Source organism: Vanessa cardui, chromosome 2, assembly GCF_905220365.1.
Source record: "Vanessa cardui chromosome 2, ilVanCard2.1, whole genome shotgun sequence".
NCBI lineage: Eukaryota > Metazoa > Arthropoda > Insecta > Lepidoptera > Nymphalidae > Vanessa > Vanessa cardui.
Genome location: NC_061124.1, coordinates 2,593,110 through 2,615,877, shown reverse-complemented (window position 1 = coordinate 2,615,877; position 22,768 = coordinate 2,593,110). Strand labels below are relative to the sequence as shown.

General features: G+C 30.7%; 3 protein-coding genes across 4 annotated transcripts in view; 2 read left to right on the top strand and 1 right to left on the bottom strand.

Moving 5' to 3' along the window:
• Positions 1 to 395: 395 nt before the first annotated feature.
• On the top strand, positions 396 to 10,456 carry LOC124539701 (histone-lysine N-methyltransferase ASHR1). Of its 2 annotated transcripts, none has more exons than XM_047117044.1 (9): positions 396 to 485; positions 1,610 to 1,694; positions 4,223 to 4,382; positions 5,759 to 5,886; positions 6,390 to 6,566; positions 7,921 to 8,020; positions 8,660 to 8,983; positions 9,648 to 9,810; positions 10,133 to 10,456. In XM_047117044.1, the coding sequence occupies exons 3-9, from the start codon at positions 4,280 to 4,282 to the stop codon at positions 10,338 to 10,340; spliced, it is 1,203 nt and encodes a 400-aa protein (XP_046973000.1). In that variant the 5' UTR covers positions 396 to 485; positions 1,610 to 1,694; positions 4,223 to 4,279; the 3' UTR covers positions 10,341 to 10,456. The 2 variants fall into 2 exon arrangements, with proteins under 2 accessions (XP_046973000.1, XP_046972991.1); XM_047117035.1 differs by having other exon boundaries at positions 402 to 896.
• A 184-nt stretch (positions 10,457 to 10,640) lies between these two features.
• Positions 10,641 to 12,349, bottom strand: LOC124540846 (RNA-binding protein 45-like). The gene has a single exon (XM_047118605.1). It carries the CDS (start codon positions 12,177 to 12,179, stop codon positions 10,752 to 10,754), a length of 1,428 nt encoding a protein of 475 aa, XP_046974561.1. The 5' UTR covers positions 12,180 to 12,349; the 3' UTR covers positions 10,641 to 10,751.
• Positions 12,350 to 12,755: 406 nt separating this feature from the next.
• LOC124536927 (fizzy-related protein homolog) overlaps positions 12,756 to 22,768 on the top strand; it is a 47,443-nt gene continuing 37,430 nt past the window's right edge. The window contains exon 1 of the mRNA XM_047113598.1: positions 12,756 to 13,339. Coding sequence (XP_046969554.1) covers positions 13,198 to 13,339 — 142 coding nt within the window. The 5' untranslated portion in view covers positions 12,756 to 13,197. The remainder of the gene's footprint in view (positions 13,340 to 22,768) is intronic.

The window sequence follows — 22,768 nt, the reverse complement described above, 5'->3', positions numbered from 1 at the left end:
TGTTATTTTTGTAAAGTCTTTATATTAAAGAATGAATTATTTCAGCAGTATTCATTTTCTATATTTAAGTCTATAAATTGATTTTAATTAACCTGAATTTAAAATACAGCACTTTATGTGAGTCAAATAATCGTTCTTGTATGATATTTTATGAAAAACTCCTACTGGCCCAGGTGTCATTAATTTGTTTTTTAATTTAAAGTTAATCAAAATTAATTTTCCCGTTTAATCTTGTCTTATATATACATTTCCAGTAGTTCCAATGCGGATAAGCTATATCACATATTTGAAAAGAAAAAAAAACATATAATATAACAAAATAAAATGCTCAATACACCACTTTTCAGATCAAGAAAAATGACATATCACATAGTCATAGATAATATAATTTCAGATTTTGACATCTGAATGTCCAGACAGTGCAATCAGTTCCGACTTTTAAATCAAAATAAAAATGGATTTGGCACACCTGAGAGCTAAAATTAGTATGCTTTTTGTTTATTTTTCACTGTGATATTTGTTGTTACGGATGTGCCCGCCTCTTTACTAAAAATAATGTAACCGATATTGAATGCTTATATTTAGAGCTGCAGGTAGTGAAGCCAATATTTTAAGCTTTCCTACGTAATACTTGTCTGCTTGCGTATTTACATTCCTCGCGAATTATTCTACATTTACCAGTTATTAGGTAATAGGAGAGGATCTCAGTGTCTTATTTAGTTGTAAGAGAATTAGTAATATAGTTCGATAAAGCAATAAAATAAAAACATGAAGAATAAGTTCAAACAAACTTACACGGCGATTAAAGCTGGTGATCTGATAATAACAGAACAGCCCTTTGCATTTGTTTTATCTTCGAAGGAAAACGGCATTAGATGTGATAATTGTCTTCAGAGGTATGTTTTTTATGTACATAGCATTCAAATTCAACTTCAACTAAATTATTGAGTATTATTTTTGAAATTGGAACTACATTTTTAAATGCACATATCAAGAGGTTTTTTTTATAGTCGCACTACATGTATAATTTTTTTTTTTTCATTAGAACTTGTATAAAGTCTAATGTACAATGCTTTATCAATAATATAATAATTCAAGAATTCTGTGTCAGATCCAACTCATGATTTTTCTTCAAAACTTACTTTTAATATAGTAGACTATTTCGATTTTAATTCATCTAAAATAATAAAATATAAAAGTCAAGATATGGATCTAATAAATAATGAAATATTTTTGAGTATAATTTAGGTATTTTTTTGTCATATTGTATGAAAAATAATTTCTGGGTCTTCTGGATAACAGAATTGACTATGTTTAATAAATAACATAGTGTGTCTTGTCAAAATAACAACATTAATTTATTAACATCATATATTTAATGATTTTTTTTTTAAACTTAAATGATTTTACTAAAATCATTCCGTTATGATATTTTAATTACATTATATAGTAAAGTATGTTAAAAGCCAGTTTATAGTAATTGTTACTTATGATTAATATAAAATGCATTAAATAATTAATCTGACAGCATTTAAGTAAAAAAGAAACATAATTATAAGATCTTATAAAAATATTTATGACTATTTCAGAATTATTCTATAATTTTCAGAGTAAAGGTGCTTAAGTGTTCGGGATGTCAGTTTGTGCATTACTGTGGACGCGTGTGTCAGAAAGATGCTTGGAACGATCATAAGGTAAAATGTTGGGTGTTCTTTCACATAACTTACAAAATTTGTTAAACATTATACAGGCAACTAGGCTAGGCTAGGTAGAAATAAATTTTAGTTGGCTGGAATATAAAAATCATCTCCAATGAAAAATAGTAAATACAAATACTGTTCGGTGCTTACTAATTAGGACCCAACACTTTTTTGGACGGGTTTTGTGCAAGTCCATCCAGGTATTGCCTATTCCAATGAAAGTAGGAATAAAGATATACAAATCTTTGATTTACATATTCTTTGCGATTTACTAACAACTCTGCTGTATTGTGCACTAATAAAAGTTAGTGGTTAATATATCTTTATTTATAATACAATGCTATTGCACCTAACCAAGTATTTCTTTTCTAATTTTACTCCAAAATTGCGATAATTTCGTCGACGTTCAAAATGCCGTTTTTTCGCCAAACCGTTGTGGATAGATCGATAGATATATAGATATCACAGATTGATCGAGCTCTCGTCCTATGCTATCGTCAATTTACTGTCAAATTTTGTTTATTTGGCTTTATTTCTGGTTTTTTCTTTTTTTTATTAATCGTTTAAACAATTTACAAAATTACATAAATCAAAACAATAATAGCAACAAAAAACCACTGAGGTTTCAGCCCGCGCTATCGTAGTCTATATTATATACATAACAATTATTAATAATGGTCACTTACAATATTCTTTTCATACAATTTACTACTACTTAATATATCTAATACAAAACTAAAATATTTTAATGCTTATACTACCTTACATACGAAAAAATAATAATTTTTATTATTATATTCGTATATAAGAATAGAATATAGATTGCACAAGGGAAAACATCTCCCAGAGGCTAGTGGCCAATGATATGAAGAGGATTATTTCGTACGGTAACAATGTCAATGGACTGTTTTGACCTTGACATCTAACATTTTCGATTTTCCAAATTGAATTTTTGATCTAAAAAAATAATCTCCTTTATGTATCGAGGATGTTACTTACATACATGTGGTAAAAAGTACCTAATTGTCGTCAGAGGGCAATTAATGTTATGTCTTGTATTAAATAAGTTGATAATCAAAAATAATGATCCTGTGGCACCCGCTTTAAAGGGTTTACCGCTGGTTTTTAATTTAGTGGGTATTCCGGTGTGCCGGGGCGCACTCGGCGTAAGTCTCACATAGGCTCTCCACTTAACGTGGGGGGACTTCTAAAGTAAAAATATTTTAGTAGCAGTCTGGTAGTTCCTCATCAATCACTAGATAGATAGATAGATAGATAAAAACTTTATTGCACTCAATATCATATAAAATAACAGTAAATATAACATGATTAGTTAAAGAAAATTGACGGCAAGGGCGGCCTTATCACTAAAAGCGATCTCTTACAGGCAACCCAACAGATGAGGACAAAATATTCTGTAAAGAGGGTAGTGCATAATTATATTTATTTACAACTCATTAAAACTCCAACTTTGTAATTTAGAGTAACTTTTGTTAAACCCTATACACGAATGCGTGCAAAGAGAATGCTAATTAAAATTGATTTACATATATTCAAATATTGTGATTAAGAATTCAAATTTTTACTGAATTTTAAAAGTTCACCTATATTTTTAAAATGAATAAAATTATCTGGAAAAAACACCGTAACACCATTTCGAAGATGTATAAATATTTTACATTGCTTATAAGTCTAAAATTAGTGATTTTGGTTATTGGAAAAATATCAATATTTTAAAACAAGATTTAGTATAATTTAATTCAAAGTACAATCAAAACAAATACACGTTAGTAGTCTTTAATGGCTGTATTCATTATTCAATATGAGAAATAGGAGCATGCAATCGTAAATTCAATTGAAAACAAACAGATGTTAGATTGCGTGGCTCTTTGCCATTTATTTCAATCTAAATACTTAACTATACTAATTCTTATCGTAGAGAAACAGATTGGGTTACTATGGGCACCCCGTCGCCCCAAAACGATCTTATTTATTTCGTAACTAAACAATGGTGATAAACTTGTTACACCATACGATTGACAAAGTGTTCACCCTTCCTAGGTGCATTCGATTCTATAATAAAAAATCCACAAAATATTTTACGTTTACCTGTAGTGAAATGAAATGTTAAAAAAAATAATTTGTACGAGATTATAAGCCGAAGTATTGGTAAAAGAAATATTCGTTTATGTATGTGTATGTATGTATGTACATGTGTATAGGATATAGGTAATATTGTTTACAAACAATATTACCTATATCCTATACACATGTAATTTTGATTAATGAAGATGATGTATTTTTAAAACTTGACGTAGATATATAATTAGATACTTTAAATCTCACGTTTTTTTCCCAAATAAATAAGTTAACTACTAAATATCGTGCCGGTTCTTCTCGGTAGAATCAATATTGCGTTTACGTTGCATTAAAATGACGCTTCAAATTGTGTTTGTAAGAGCATACTTGAATAAAGTATATTTTGATTTGGATATTTATGACATTTTATTTTTGATTTTCAGTGGGAATGTGCCAATTTGAAGCGGGTATCACCGAAGATTATCCCCGATGCAGCTCGGATGCTCGCAAAGATCATAAACCGTATCAAGCGCAGCGATGGCAGCACGTACAAGGCGTTCTATTCTCCCACTTCGTTCAGGATGTGGAAGGATCTCATGTCACGTAAGCTATATAATTTAAAAATATTGTTATATTGTAAAGATACTTCAACAAACCATGTTGTACTAAAACCATGTATTTAGTAATAGTAATAGAGTTAATACCTGTTGACTTCCAAGCAGGATACATTAATTGAAATAATTGTATTTAATTAACATGACGTTGTATTTTTTAAATGTTAAAAAAGAGTAACTACTGTGTTTCTTGCCGGTTCTTCTCGGTAGAATCTACTTTCCGAACCGGTGGTAGCTTCACTTAATTGTAAAATGACGATTCAAAAGTGCTTATAAAAGCCTACTTGAATAAAGTTCATTTTGATTTTGATTTTTTTTTGATAGTATATGCGAGTCATTCATTATAATAACTAATTTATCAGTGGCGGATTTACCAATAGGCTATGTAGGCTGGAGCCTAGGGCGGCAGATGTAGAGGGGCGGCAAATTTAGCCCAAATTTGTTATTATCTTACAGAAATAAAAAAAAACTTATAATTATATGTATACACATTACGTCCGTAATCTGTATACTTACTCATCACTACAAAGCGGATTGAAAAAATAATCTAGTAACTGTCAGAAATATCACCTAGTTTATAATCATACTAATAACGGGAAAAAAACCGATGTAATGAGGACGATAGAACACAAATCATAAATGTTGCAAAAGAAAGTAGCGGTGGCAAAAATTTAATAGCCTAGTATCTGAAGATTTGTAAATCCGCCACTGTAATTTATACAATAACAATAAAAAGGGTTGCTTTTTTAAATAGTACGCTAGCTTATTCTCTTTCGTGTTTTACGATTACAACAATTAAAATCGAAATGAAAGGAAGTCTTAGTTAAAATGCCAAAATAAATAACTTTTGGTAGTATTGCGTTGCTAACGGTACATATGGTTAGTTGACATCATAACGATCTCTCTCTCGCTCTCTCATTTGATACGGACTTCATAATAGATACATCTTTAAATATTTGAAAATGGTGGTCTAAGATGCTATGTCCCTTGTGCCTGTAGTTACACTGGCTCACTCACCCTTCAAACCGGAACACAACAATACTGCGTACTGTTGTTTAGCGGTAGAATATCTGGTGATTGGGTGTTCCCAGGCGGGCTTGCACAAAGCTACCACCAAGTACAAAGTGTAATTTTAGTTAGTATTTAAAAAATATTATATATTTCTGAGACTTGTATATATGGAATTAGATACTTTGCATTGCCTTCCCAAATAAATAAAGTACTAAATTTCCTGACGGATCTACTCGGTAGGATCAATATTTCAAATCTGTTGCATTGCGTCTTTGACTACTTTCCACCCAGTGGCCCATTTGACAGTCAGCCTACCTATGCTATAAAAATTATATCACAAGCAATTGGTTACAGATTACACTGATTTAAAAGCTGACAAAAAACGCATGGACCATTTCACGTCACTGTGTGTGGTGTTGTTTGAATTCCTGAAAGACATATCGTTACCGAACACCGTGGATCTGATGGGATTGTATGGAAGGGTAATGTTTGTTATTTTTATCAAAATACAATTAACACAATATATTCTGGCTTGTTTCAGTATATTCTTTCTAGAAATTACTTGAAACTTTGTGGAGTTGATTCTTAGACCATTCTGTTTAAAGTATTTTTAAAAGACCCTGTAAAAGTGGTACCAAGGTCGCATATAATTTTTTTTTTATTTTGGTAATGCAAGTTGCAGCCCAAACAATATATTGAACGATACTAAAGGCTTATATTTGTCGCACAAATCTCTATCTATATTAATATTATAAATGTGAAAGTAATGTGTCTTTCTGTCTGTATGTCGCTCTTTCACACCCAAACCTCTGCACGCTGAACCGAATTTGATGAAATTTTGGTATGAAGCAAACTTGAACTCCAAGAAAGTATTTGTGTCCTACTATACATAGGTTACTTTTTTGCCCAACGCATGACAACCAACACCCTTAAAACGTTAGCGAAGCCTTGACCGACTACTATTTAATAATATTTGTATTCGCAGATGGTGATAAACAGTTTTACCATATTGGATATGGATATGAACTCAATAGGGACCGGCATTTACCTCGCGTCGTCGATCATCGATCACAGTTGTAATCCAAACGCAGTGGCAACATTCGACGGCAAAACAATTAATATAAGAGCAATAAAAGACATGCCTTGCTTAGACTGGAAACAGGTTAGTAACACTCTATTAATGTTGTCTTAAGTCTTAAGAGCTAGCGCGCACTGGTGATTTTTGTCATGGTGGCTGTTTCGTCACTCTTGACAAGTCCGTGAATATGTATGGAGGTGCGTGCAATTGGGTGACATTTGTTTACGCCGACCGGCAAACAAGCCCGTGACAAAATTGTCAGCGTCTTTACGTTTTTTCATAGCTATGCGCGCCCTAGCGACAAATTTATCACTCTCGTCGTCAGTCTTTCGCTATCTGCACTTTGACTGTGGACTTTGGCGCGCAAAATGGTGTCACCGTCTAAAAAAAACGTAAACATTTGTGAAGACAATACTGATAATGATGTTCTAATCGAAGAAGTGGAAAAGAGACCAGCTCTTTATGATAGAAAAAATGAAAGAGTATTCAGATATTCACGTGAAAATTAAAGCGTGGGAAGAAATTAGTACCCAGTATTCTCTTCGCTTTCATTTTCTCCCGAATCTCACGAGTTCACAGAGAACCACCGTCTCTTCGAAATCCATAGCGGCAAATAACATAACGATTTCGAAAATGTTTTGTCACTGTCTCTATTAATGAGCGCACTTCACTTTGGAAACGTGACGTGACAATGACAAACACTTTAAAGTCACCGTGACAAAAATCACCAGTCCGCGCTAGCTCTAAGGGTTTATCTACCATGCTGTATGAGGTTTGGTGAACTAAAATATAAGCATTCGCTGTAATACTTGAAGTTAAAAGAAGGTATCAATATAATTAAAAGCCCTACGATATTTTTTTACTCTTAAGGTAGATTATACGGTTTTATATACAATTATAGGGTATGAGAAAAGTACAGGTCTATTAACTGTCTTTTTCCCTCTAAGGAGTATTAGAGCTTATGTCTCCACTTACTTTTTAACATTCTATAAATAATTTCGAGCCGAGATGGCCCAGTGGTTAGAACGCGTGCATCTTAACCGATGATTGCGAGTTCAAACCCAGGCAAGCACCACTATATATATGTATGTGCTTAATTTGTGTTTATAATTCATCTCGTGTTCGGCGGTGAAGGAAAACATCGTTGAGGAAACCTGCATGTGTCTAATTTCATCGATATTCTGCCACATGTGCATTCCACCAACCCGCATTGGAACAGCGTGGTGGAATATGTTCCAAACCCTCTCCTTAATGGAAGAGGTGGCCTTATCCTAGCAGTGGGAAATTTACAGGCTGTTACTTTATTTTACTATAAATAATTTCTGTGGTTATTCTTGGGTTTGTTCTTACAGAATAAATCAACAGGATATTATTTAGTCAAAAGTACTAACTTATAGTAAAGTAAAATAGTTAAAGGAGCATATTTCTTTCTTTTCAGATAAGGATTTCATACATAGACTTAATGAAGACGCCATACGAGAGACAGATGGAGTTGTTGGAGAACTACTACTTCCTGTGCTTCTGTGACAGGTGCATGGGTAAATGCTTTAATTGTGCATACTAATTCTATCCTTAAGCCAGAACTATTTATGGCTGTTTTTCCTCTGCTTCAAATCATATCTTTTTTTCGAGTTATCAATGTTGATTTTTTGTTCTGAAATATGATATACTATTGGCTAAGAGGTCTGATTGATCTTAATCTATTGTCTGACATAGAATTCGCGGACAATAACAAATCAGCTTCTCAAATCTCTTGTTTTTAAATTATATTTTTAAATCTGGCTTATTCTTGAGTCCAATTTTGTTCCCATACCTTCGATCATAGTCATTACTTCAACGTAATGTGTTTAAAAACAATTGCTGTTATGAATATTATAAAAATAGAATTATTTTTTTATTTTATGTTATATGATATGGGTCTAATTGTAGCTTTACACATTCCATTCGGAGCCTCTGTGCTAATATATATTTATTTAAAAAAAAAAAAAACATCATGCATACCTTTAAAGAGGTAGACCACAATTATTTGTTATTTGTATTAAAAAGCCTCATTTTTCTTTGAATATCAACATTGATAACTGAATAGATCATACTTGAATTTTCAATGCTCTTGCTAATTATAAACACATTTGGATTTGCACATTTCCTTAAAAACAATATAAGATCCAAAATTTCAGATGAGCATCACCTAAAATACGTTCACGCAGCTAAATGTCCTAATTCTGAATGCGACAATCCAGTTAACATAACATGGAAAGAGAACTGTGTGCTCGTTAAGAAGCCAGAACGCAAACGTGAACCGATATCACAAAATGGAGTCTCTGAAGAAAGTCATACAAATGGTACCGAAGAGGTGACTCATACAAATGGAATAGACAAAGCCGGTGTCAGCTGTGAGGAATGTGGAAAGAAATTTAAAGATAAACAGATCGAGTTGTTCGTGGAGACAATGGAATCCAGTGAATTGCATTTACGGAATATGAAGGAAACTTCTGTAGCGTGTATCCTTTTTGTTTCAACATCATTTTCATGTATTTTAAAGATTACTTTTAGGTGTACCTGCCTCTAGGGTATGGCAAAGACAATTGCAGGTTCATTATGATAAGCACTACTGACTTTTCAAATAATCATTTGGATTTACAATGAATATTGTGGTTGGTAGTTGTCATTTTTAACTCATGCTCTAAGACAAACAAACAAACTATAGAAACACTATCAATGAATGAGCTACGAAGCTTTGTCTTTAGTCCAGCCTTGGAACCTCAGGAAGAAATAATTATATAAAAAAAAATATTTTTGTAAGAAGTATAAGTATTTTTAAGCTCTTTGGAATCGTTATTTCACAAGGTTCAATTAAATGAAGCTACTGTGGCTCGAATATAAATTGAACTGAGAAAAAAAATTTGTAAAGTTTGTATATCCTGCATGAAACACCACAGATAGTAACTCCAAAACTTTGATGTTCTTATAATCTTAATAATACATTAGAAATCATTATCTTTTATCAAACACTCTAACGACTTTAACAATATATGTTGTTTAGGGGTTGGTTAGTTTTTAATACAACACATAATGACAAATAACCAATTTCGATTCCTTTGAAAAATAATTGAAAACTTTTATATATATATAAATATACAATATAATTCCTTATCAATTAAACAGATGTTGAAATTTGTAAGTACTGTCTGGAAAAACAGGAGGGTGTGTTGCATCCGTTGAATGTTTTGTATTCACAAACTCTAGACAATGCATTTGATGCGCTCATTCAAGTACAATTGTGGGAGCAAGCTTGTATTTATGCTGAAAAGCTGATACCATGTTTTAGGTAAGAATTCCAAAATATATGTATAATTAAAATTGAAAAATTACATTTTTAAAATTTTTGATTTCAACTGACTAAAATCAAAAATTGAAATTTTTTATCGAACATAAAATAATATTTGATTAAAATCTCAATATAGTAAATTAAGGTAAAAGAAACCATATGAAAGATATTACTTAAATTTAACATTAGCTAACTATTGAATATGTTGCAAACTAAATATTAGTGGCCCTTTTAAATTTAACTCTTGAATATAATATCTTAATTCAAATTTAGTTAAATAAAATTAACTCACTGCCTTTTTAAATTGAATTGCCTGTTTCAGGTTTTACTATGGCAAATATCACCCATTGTTGGGATTACTGCATATGAAGTATGGAAAAATTCTGTTGTATAAGATGAACCTTGAAGGTGCTTTAAATCAGTTTAAACTCGCCGAGAAGATAATAAAGATAGCTTATGGAGAAAGACATCCCTTATACAGGGAGCATTTACTGCCATACATAGACCAATCAATGATAGAATCACCATAATATTGTTCAAAGCATTCGCAGAGATAAAAATCGTCAATTATAATGTCATCATAAAATGAGGCTGTGTGTGCAATAATGTTATGGAATAAGTTATGAAAATAAATGATAAAAATATATAGAGTTTACGTTTTTTTTTGCCATGGATTTCAATGTCAACCTCCTTGTCACTAAAGTGTAGTAATGGATTTTAAATTAAATAATAAGGGACAGTAAAAATCTATCGATCTAATCTATCAGGTTTAATGAATCTCTTCATCTTAAAAGTTGTTGAAAGTTTCAGAGCATTGTTAAAGAATATAGTCTGAACCAAGTTAAATATTTTATTTCAGTCTGGTCTACATTATATCTATAAATAAGTCTGTAAATATTTACATTTAGCCTTATAATAGTATCCCGTCTATCCTTGATAAGTCAATTCAATCTTATTTTCTTAGCAGGAGCTTCTGCCTCTGCTTCTATGACTTTTATCCGTACCCCACATACCTCAGCTCCGTGCAATATCTTTATTGCCTCATCTGCTGATTCACTTACAGCATACCGTGCATATCCTACTGTTTTATTAGGTAAGGTATATACATTTATAAGATTTCCAAATCTACAGAATATATCTCTTAGTACAGTTAAAGGAGGAGGCTGGGGTTTACAGACCAAAAAACACCTTTTAGCTACTGGGCTATCAATGTGTGCAAGAGGTTGTGGAGCTGGTAATCTGACACTGCAGTAATTAAGGTCCTTACTATCAGGATTGCTTATACCAGCTGCACCAGAAGTAGCCACCTTAATTAATTTTGAGGCTTCTGCGATAGCTTCTGCCAACTGCGCAAGATCAGGGGAAGATGACTTGGCAGTTAATGAAATTAAATTTCTTAAATTATTGACTGCATTCGGTATATTGGGGAAATCACTCTCATAAGGGGCTAAATTAGGATTTGCTGGCTCAACAAATATTGTTTGACCTGGAGGATATTCAAAACCATTTAATTTTTTAACTGCATAAGCAGCTGAAATTGGATTTGAATATAGAGCCGAACCTTTACCAATGTTTTTTAATAAATCAACGAAATAGTTGCAATTTGCCATACCAGGTATAATATCAAATAATGTATCGACTTGCATTTGAGTTAAATAAGGACTGCAAGTAAAGTTTACACGGGTAAAACCTCTCGGATTTACATTCATCATAGACATCAGTGAATGCCTTTGGTTACCTGCCGTTGTTGAATTGGCTAGACCTTTTATGTTCGTTTCGTAACTTGTTTCATTACGTTTGTAGCCTTTTGGTTGAGCGAATATCGCTCTGTATTTCCGCTCACATTCCTCAAATGCAATGGCTGCTTCAGAGAATTTTTGGTATGTAATGTAAGCAAAACCTTTAGATGTTCCCGTTTCCCTGTCTCTTTGAATGAGAACATCTTCAACACAGCCAAATTTTTTAAAATTTTCTTCTAATACGTCTTCATTCATATCCTTAGGAATATGTAAAAATAAACGTCTGTATTTATCATAATTATAATCTTCAGATTGTATTTCTGAGCGGTTAGCTGCAACCATAACTTTAAGTGCTCGGGTAGAATTTGAAATAAATTTTGTATTCATAGATTCGAGAGCTTTAGCTGCTTCGGAGGTTTTTGAAAATTTAATAAAAACAATTCCTTTAGGCTCGCCTGTTTTATGATGACGAGGTATTCGTATATCTTCGATACAACCAAACTCTGAAAACGCAGTTCGGAATTGTTCTTCTTTTAATCCCCGATCGCATACTATAAATAATCTTGAATATATCGGAGTATCCTCACGATCTTTTTCATCGTTACGTGAATATTTGCTTCGATTTTCCATTGCAAATAAAATATAATTTCAAAGACTAAAACAGTCGTATGTATTAAACACAAAATGTAAATTATATTCTTTTCTAGATAAACTAATTAAGAGTTTACATAAAAATCAATTCCTAGTGTAGTTTTTCAAATTCATTTATGATTATGTACATTGTTGATGTACATTTACAATATAAAAATGGCGAATGTAAATATTGAAGATAATTAATTAAAAATAGGAACAGATAAACAATTTGGAATTTGATACTTTTATTATATTTATGATCTAATTTTAAAAGTTTTTAGTAATATTCGACCTAGCTAATTATTAGATTTTGTAAATTTTGTAATATATATGAAAATATTTTATTTTTGTAAATTACGTTTGTTCGAATTATATTTTTTATCGCTTTATTTTGATATTTAAAAACTAAAAAGTTACTCAATACTCTACTAACGAGTTATATTTTCAACACATAATAAAATATACATTTAGTTAAAAAAAAATAAAGTAACCAACACTGCTAAGCAAAACCGTTTTAATTCAAAAAATATTGATTATTTTGTATATAGCAACACCAAACGTATTTATGCCAGAACCAAAAAAGATTTTCGACTTGTTTATATTTTCTGAGAGAAAACTAAATTTTAAGCTAAATTCTTCAAGAAAACAATTATAATAAAACATTATATCGTAATAAGTATCGAGGAACAATAGTATAGTGACCGTTTGTTGAATAGTTCATGTAGGTATATTGATAAATAATGGTGCTATCGGACATGTACTATGGAGATGCATTCAAAATTTCAAATGATTGTTAGCAGGCGATGGGATCGGTAGTCTTATGCGCTGCGGATCGGGTTACTTCAAAACATTGTGTTCACTGGTGCGATACACCGCTTATAAAACCGATAAAATGACCGGCTAATAATCTACCCGTTTCTGGAATATATTCTAGTCCTTATCCTTCCATTATATACCCTCAGATATTTATCAAAATAAGAACTGTTTTATCCTGAAAGAGTGAAAGACTTCAAAAATGTTCAGTGAATCGTATGAGAGAAGGCTACTTCAGCAATGCAGTCCCATCAGCAGGAAACAGTCTGTGCTGGTCCGGCCAGAGCCTATGGACAGATTTATACCATGTAGGCTGGAAAATAATTGGCAGACAAGTTTTCAAGGTAAGTGATTTATTTTTAAACCATACCAATTTAAATTAATGTAAACTACAAATTAATAAAATATTAAATATATTTAAAAAATTGTATTTAAATTAATTTTGTGTAGAACATACATATCAAACTACTTTCATCTCAAGTAGTGTTAAATTTTGATTTTGTTTATCATTACTTTTCTATAGTAATAATTAACAATACAATTGGAATTAACAAAATAATTAAGAACAATTTCTATAAATTTCAAACCAATGAAGAAATATTTTCAGTTTAAGAAATATGTGTTGTAAGCATTGTCTATGAAATAATTTGTAACCAATTTTATGAAATGTAATACATTTTATAGTTATCAAGTGTGAAATGGATAAAACAAAAAATCATATGATAAGTCAAAGGAAATTTTAATTAATTTCATATATAAAAAAGTTAAAAATATGAAATCATCAAAGAATTGCTGGTTACTTAATTTTTAATTTTAAGCAGCATGTGTAAAGTCTTAGTGTAACTTTCTATTATAATACTAACCCTTCACCGCTGACCTTAAATTTGAAGAAAAATCTCAAGATATTTTCACATGATTACATAAATGTATACATGCACAACTTTCTATTGAGACTAATTAGAAAATTTTATTTAAAATGAGTGTAACTTAAAATCCCGTACATTTAATTTCAAATTCATACAGTATGACAAGTTGGGGTATGCATATAACTTAATTATACAGGGTTAGATTGGTCATAGGTCGAGATATCTGATCCTTCATTATTAATTTGACCTCTGAAATATCGGTTTTCATTTGTTGTTTACTTTAAAGCAATGCATTTTTTATCATTTATTTTTAAATTGACATCGTTTATTTCTGCGTTGATAACAATGTAAATCTTAAGTTGAATAAATCCGTATTTAGTGGTACAGTTAAATAAAATATTCTTAGACGGCAAGCGATAGCAAGTGATAGGATATTTATTGAATTACCAAACAATTAAACTATGTATAATCCCCTTTAAATCTTGATTCACTATTTAACATAGTTTTAGAATATATGTATATGTGTATATAGTATATATACATATAAATACAATATTAAAACAAACTTGACTGTAATTCTCAATGATCATTTGTTGTGTTGTTTTGTTTTTTTGTTTAGTTCGGAAAATATATCGATACTTTCATATTTGCATAATCCAATGTTGTATTTATCATATGAATGTTATGTAATAAAAAGCATTATCTATCTGTCACATAAAAATATGCAATTTGATTATTTATCATATGGGTTATTTTATTATTTTAATAGTTCCAAATATTTATAAATTACACCACAAGTATTATTTATGTTCAAATAAAATTGTGATAATATATGAAGGTAATATTCCAGATGATCATATAACTGCAGCTATTTCATAATAAATTAATTTTGAACTTGATGGAGGTCGAAAAATTGTAAATATCTTTGTTACTTATTTACACCTTCTGGGAAATAATTTAAATTTTTTTCAATCAATTCCTTAATCACATTGTAATGCTGGAGGTTATGTGTACAAATATAGTATCAGGAACTAATGGTCTGGGTTAGTTTTTATTTTGTGACCGATTATTCGACACAAGAAGTTGACGAGTAACCATTTATATCAGATTAGAAATAAATAGATTCTCATATTCGTATACTAATTATGATTATAAAACTGGTAGTGGTGGTAGCTTCACTTAATTGTAAAATGACGATTCAAAAGTGCTTGTAAAAGCCTACTTGAATAAAGTTTATTTTGATTTTTGATTTTTTTTTTGTGGGGATAATCTTACTTGAGAATAGGCAAAATTACAGGGCTTAGTATAAAAATGTGATCATCATACTGTTTAGTGACTGAATCTAATAATGTTTCATTTATAAAGTCTAATTTACAAATAATGTTTCTCATTATACGAGACAAAACTACTTTATCTAGTCACTAGACAAAATAATTTTATTTTGTCTATTGACGTTACAACTATTTAAAGTGGGATATTTTCGGAAACCTTAACATTCCTAATAATCTAGACTTTGATAATTTGTGCAATGTTAAATCAAGTTATATTTGAAACATGATTTAAATTTTTAAATTTGAAACAAAAAATAGCATTCAAATTGCTCTAAAAAGTTTTTATATACAATGAATAAATTATAAATTATACTATTTCATAGTAATTTGAACTACATTTACTTGTTTTTTTTTTTGTTTTTTGTAATATGGCATTTATTTGACCAAATGTGCAAAGGTTACCGCGCCAAAGTCACGTAGGATGGAAAATACACGACGTAAACGAATGTTTGTTGAAACATGAAAGAGAAACGAATTGTCAACGCATTGCGCTGCAGTTTTGACTTAATTGTTGCTTGCAATTTGCAAACGTTATGATTCTAAAGCCGAGTCTACACGAAAGACTTGGTATATATGCTTGCGTGTATTTTGTTTAAAATATTAACTCTGCGGCTGCCTGCATCATCATCGTTAATATGCCGTTGATATTTGTGTTTACACCTAACCTTCAATTCATGATTGTCTACATAACATATTATTTTTTTACTATTGCTTCTAAAACAGTGAAACCTTATTCTTCTGTTTCTCAACCGATTTCCGTTTTTTCTTTAGTTAGTTGGTTAAGAAAATAAAAAAAAAATTAAAAAAAAGAGCAGGAAAAGCAAGTTTTGAAAAACGTGAAAATTCATATACTTTTTCCTCCAAATTTCAATTATGATAATGGTTTGGATTATGTATGAATAAAGCGTACTGTGGCGAAAAACACATGCTGCATTTAAAATCTGCAGGCATATTTGGCTGTAAAACGAACTATACTATGAGTAAAAAATTATGAACTCATTTAAAATATGTAGTTAACAATCGCAGTTGCTATTACGAAGCGAAAAATCTAATACAGAATAAATTTTTATTCACGGTTATATAAAATAATTACAATGATTTTGCTAAAATCGTGAGTGGTGGTCTAATAATAGGTTTGGTGATGAGAGCTGAGGTATCATTCTGAAAATCGGCTCCCGTAATTGTAATAAAATGTTACAATTGTTTTTATCATAATGATAATTCTAAAAACATAATTGTGGGCTGTTTGTATTTAAGTCGTAATCATAGTTAATGGAGTTGCCTTTTTTTTATTATTCGAAATTCGAATCAGTGACGATTTCGGGTTATTTTTTTTTTCGGGAACATGTTGCCAGGTCGTTTGAAAGTACAATAAGAATCTTGTAAAATTCATACTCTGACTTTCCGGTGTAGAAGTCACAGATAAAACAAAATTATTATTACATGGTAGACATTTTTGTCTGTAATTTTAAATTTAGAATGTAATTGTAAGCTTAATAACTGTTATTACTTGATTCACTTGACGTTTGTGGTTTTACCGAAATATTTATTTGTATAATGATTTAAAAATTGTAAAAAAATGCACATCGAATCGTACATCTATATTAAGATTTTCCTCAATTATATCAAGATAAAAAAAAATATTAAAATCTGCATTTTAGGTCTTATTTCTAATGTAGAAAAGACTAAACTAAAATAAATATATGTTTTGCAAGCACTTTTGAATCGACATTTTACAGATTTGTATTAATCGTAGATATAACATCATGTATATTTTTTCAAGAAGAACCGCCAAGTAACTCTGTAGTTTCTCTTTTCCAACATTTCATACACTAAGCTATATCATTTACATATAATTGAATTAATATAAAAAAATCCTGCCTGAAAGTCAACATGAATTAGCTTCACGCTTTTTGACCGTCTATAAAATCTTGTTCTGAATAATACCTTATTTATAAATGTTATTTTTTAAACTAACTAGGTAGTTAAACCATACCGCCGTAAAGTAACTTGTTTACCGTAATTAAGCAACATGCTTTAACATAATGAATAAATCTTCAAGGTCAGTGGCCTTTTATATATTACATAGCGAAATTAAATATGCTACTTAAATCAGGGCTTACACTAAACAATGAGCCATTTGCAATTAAAACAGAAACACTGCTGCACACTTGGTTACACAGGGTACAGTGCGGAGTGAATGTTTTTGTACAAATGAATATAATACCTATTTGTAATTAAGTAATGACTATTTTATGTTGTGACAATTTACATTTAATTGTTCTCGCTGTAACTAGCCACGTGTATACGACCGTGTTAAGTAATTCCAGTTTTTTTTTAATAGAATTTAATGAGTCTTTTTTTTTAATACAGGGTGTTGCCCTATGATATTTGTTTAAATAATAATGTATAAATTATTATGATGTATCTAAGTTGTTTATCGGCCCGTGCTATGTGCTTTACCCTCCACTTTTTTTTCTTCGTGCATTTATTCTGATAATATGTTTATCTCCTAATGAAGGTACCTTATCGAAATTATAATAAAAATATTTAAATTACTATGGTAATGGTATTTGATTAAGGTTTACATACATATGAACCGAATTAGTTTATTTTTTACCTTAAAAACGAAAATCTTTTAACTTTTTTTTATCTTTGAAAGATAAGATATTTGATGTTGCGGATTTTTTTGTAGATATTTCGGATATTCGACGAACTGACATACCAAGTATGTCTTGTTGTTTTAGCAGTGACCGAGTTTCCTCTAATTTAACCTAATTTTGGATTTTACGTCCCTCATCTTGGTTAGTTTATTTGGTTGGAAGAAACAAACTATACAATAGTATTTTGTACATGAATGTTGGAAAAAAAAAACATTTTTTTTAATTAGTTGCATTTTAATGTAATAAGTTTTAACGTTTCACCTAGCAACATTAAAACAAAGATAATGGTCTCTTCACACGATCATTCACTGCGTTTACTTTTAATTGGGTTATTAATTCTCACGTCTATATACCTACATAAATAAAATTTCTAGTATTTACTGTCCGTGCTATATGAGATTTAGCGGAATAGGCGGTCAGGCGTGAAGTTCACTACCACCGAGGGCTCGGTCGACGGCGTTCTTATAGGGATTTTATTGTAATTCAAAACTACTCGACCATCGTTATCTAGCAATAAATCCTCGGTTCCCCCCCCTTTCGTTTCAGTAACCATGAAGGAACGCTTTTCTCGATTTCTAAATTTAAAACTAACTGTAACGTTTTCGTTTGAATTTACATTCGATCCGCTGTTACTTAAAGTAAACACGACCGTTATATTTTTTGTATTTGAATTTCGAAGACATTCCTCTCGATACATTCATTTCGAATTTGGAATATCGAATTATCTTTGGACCAATAATAGTTGTATGAAAATAACTGATTCGCCCCGAGGTTTTATCCGCATTCAATTATAGATTATTGCCGCCAGTTTCATACAATTTGCAATGTCGGTTAATTCTTTTTTCTCCTACACTCCCTAGGGTCGTGGCGTGAAGTGATATAGCTTGTAAACGGTTCTCAATCCATATACTTACATACTTTCCCCTTTTTGTATTAGAACGTTTAATCAAACAAGTTTTCATTCGAGTTAAGTCTCTAATATGAACTAGCTTCTTGGAATGGTTTCACTCACTCTAAAAGTCTGTTATAATTATTATATATATATTTTTAAATTGAATGAATCCTGAGATTTGCACGGACAAACATAAGTATGTTCAGGGTTATATGTGAAGTTATATATACTTTTTTTTTAATTAAAGAGAACAATTCGAATTCATTTTTGCGATGCGTGTTAAAATAATATTATGTTAGGTCTGTTTTTGTTCTCAGACCAACAAAGCGTTGAAACGAAATGAAAAAAAAAAAAAAATCAAATCTGTTCTATCGTCGTGCTTAAACTATGTACATAAGTACGAAACCCATGGACCGTAGAACGTGGCGAAAGGGCGACGCCCTAGGTACAGCGGAGTCTAGCACGCTGGATCTCAACCGAGACGGCTATCTTTAATAAGGCGACCCGACTTGTTAGTCGGCGCCCTCCTTGCTTTGTTCCGCAAAGGTTTCTCTGATTTATTAATTGAGTTTATTTTAAATGATTATTTACGATTACTTAGTAACGATTCTCAGATCTTTGCTCCCATTATTTTCGTATTTATATAATTGTATACACTTAGTAAATTGTATCTAATTAGGATGTAACCCAACAAAGCGTTATAGTTAATTGCGTCGTTATATATGTGGTCACGTTTTAGTTTTGACAAAAGAACAGAAATATTATTCACATTACTCTGTTACTTAAATAATTTAAAAATACTTAGAATTAAATTTCAGGAAAAAAAGGTAAGTTCAGATCAATTTTGCAACTTACGTCAACAAAGGAAAGGTTAGTGTTGTAGTATTAGTGACGTTCAAATTAAAAATCGATAAAATAGGATTCGATAGATTTTTTTTTTTTAATTTTAAAGTCAGACCCACGTTTGCGTTTCGCTAGTGAATTTATAAACAGGTATAGTTTAGGCGATGTATCGACCTCTCGGTCCGAGCGGACGTCGTTAATGCATCCCCTATTAATATGGTAATTAAGGGCCAGTACGCCAATCACGGGTCGCCAAGGTCAATTGATACCGTGTCAATTGTCTTTCATTTATAATATAGCCCGTAGATAATTGCTCTCGAAATTGGTGTAACATAATATTAGTTTAGAAAAAATATTAAGCTAATAATGAGTGGTAACTTTCTTGTCTCTGAGAATAAAGTTTGGTATTGAATAGAATCGACCGCTTTCTCCGTAATGTGGTGTTTATTGACTGAGCAAACGTTTTTTCTGCAATTAGAGCTTATTAAAAAAATATCAGTGTAGTTGAGTCAGAGTAAGAAAACCTTCGTCAGTTCTCAAATTCATTCCTTTATCGAGTCTTAAACTCTTAGTACCTTTTGAATCTAAACATCAAATCATTGCGACGCAATATGTCATTCTCAATAGGTAAACCAGATTATAGGTCATACTGAACACACGAAAATAGATCTTAAGGTGACGAATCTTTTCTTACCCCGACTGTACATTGCATATTTTATTCGGTACGATATTTAAATTTAATATATTTGGTTTGAAATTATTAATCTATGAATTTTGGTGTATTATTTAATCAAAGTTACCCTTGAAAACGTTGCTGTATTATATATTTATAAAGCCAGCAAGTTGCAAGCTCCATTCCGGGAGCATCAAGAGGTGACTGAACCCGATTTGAAGGTAGTCGTGGAATCTCTAGTTGCGCCAAGCGTGGAAAGAGAGAACGCTTTTTGCTCGCTTTTACTTCGTAGTTCAGTGAATCGACTGTCTAATATTTGTACCTTTGTTGCTACTGTTATAAACAACGATACGTTTATATTTATCGCGATTTTATTGAATTAATAAACGCATAAAAAAATCTTAGATTATTTTTGACGTTTATTTCTAAATCTTTACAATTTTAAAAGCAATATTTCTTAAGTTTTGCATAAGTGACGTACCGAGTTACTAGCACCAAGTTATAAATATATTTTTATATAATGTCATTTATATTTTAAGTGTCCTACGCAGTGTTCGATTCCTGACCTCGGCAAATCTTTATTGACTCTCTGCATTCGCGATACCCCGCATATTTACAAAGCATTGATTTCCTTATCACATCTTTAATGTACCAAAAATTCTAGATAGCTTTTACAACCTGTCGTTTATGAGTACGATAATTCCTTTGAACATATAAACGTCCCACTAACATTCAGAACAAATTGCTTGACTTTTGATAAGGCAACCTTATCGGTCGATTATAAGGCGTGCGTACATTATTATATTATTGCAAGTAATATTTAGATTTTTCTATATAATACGATTTCATTATTATACGTGTTTTTAATGTTGGAATTAAGACTCAGATCAGTTATACAAAAGTAACATATTTTTAAGTTTTTTTTTGTATAAGTATTCCAGCTACTGTCCGCCATTTATTTTCTTATGACGTTTTGACTATCACGATAATACGAATAGCGACGAATAGTGACGATGCATTTTAATTGTTCAAGGAATTTATAAGAAGTTTCTAGTAACATTAATGTAATATGGATCTAATTATATTTTTTCATTATGTAAAGTAATCAAAAATGTATGTGTGTGCAACTCAGTATAAGTAAAATTTGTGTTGAAAACGTTTTAGACACATGTTACACGTCTTCTTTTACACAAAAAAAAAACAAATTCAAAATAAACTTTATTCAAGTAGGCTTTTACAAGCACTTTTGAATCGTCATTTTACAACCAAGTGAAGCTGGTAGCTTAGCCGGTTCGGAAAGTAGATTCTACTGAGAAGAACCGGCAAGAAACTCAGTAGTTACTCTTTTTTCAACATTTAAAAAATACAAAGTAATGTTAGTTAATACAATTATTAAATTAATATATCCTGCGTGGAAGTCAACAGTATTTATTGGAATGAATCAAACGTTGCCGACGAGATTTGTTCTCGCCATTTTGGTTTGAATCAATATTGCACTTGTTAAACGAGATAATTCATGCAGCTGTACAAATGTTGACACGTGCCTTGTGTTACGTGTAGGTGAGTGCATATGAAACTGACAAATTAACACCTTCGTTATTATAAACGATTAGAGGTTTTACTTAAATTTATCAAGGAGGTTGTATAATCTGTATGGCTACGGAATTTCTGCATTTTTTTTTCAGTGAGATTCAAACTTCGAATTCGATGCTCAATTGGATTTTTATTTGAAAATCGAGATTGATAAAATTTTAAGTACAGCCCATACACATGGATTCATCGGTTTTAGCGTGAAGAAGTTACAGATATTGTTACTTACATTTATAATAGTAGTACTTCTGTTAATGATCATTTCTAAATATTGTTAATTAATTAAATACTTAGTCAAATGACTTTCATTATAAGTTATCAAGATCATGATGTTCGTGCTTGTCACGGCAATAGTCTAAATTTAAACTGGGTGAAACAGCGGAGGGCACCCCTCTATATATACATGTATATATTATATACCTACTTAAATCTTCCTCGAAACGTACTGCGTCTCCTGTTATAAGTTTTATATATACGGATATTAGTATTGCTAGTAGTTTTATTTACATTTATGAGTTTATATATGATATTTGATGTATAATAATTTATTGATAAAATTATGATAATTTATAAATGATGTTCGCATTTTTTATTCGAATACTCGAGTTTGATCAGTTTATTTTTACTTTTGTGAATAATTTAATTTTTATTTATGTTTCAATATAGTTTTGTGTTTTTGTATATTTTGTATAAATAGTATATTTCATTTTTGTTTGTTTTAAATTATTTACTTATGCGTTCATTATATCGTCATGCCATATATTTGAATGAACTTAAATGAAATGAATACAAAAAATACCTTAAGTCCTATACACTTAAATGTAGTATAGTTGTGTCATGATAACACTACGCAATTCTATGTAATAACTTTGTTATTTCACATATCATATAAAGCACATTTATATTTTACTTAAA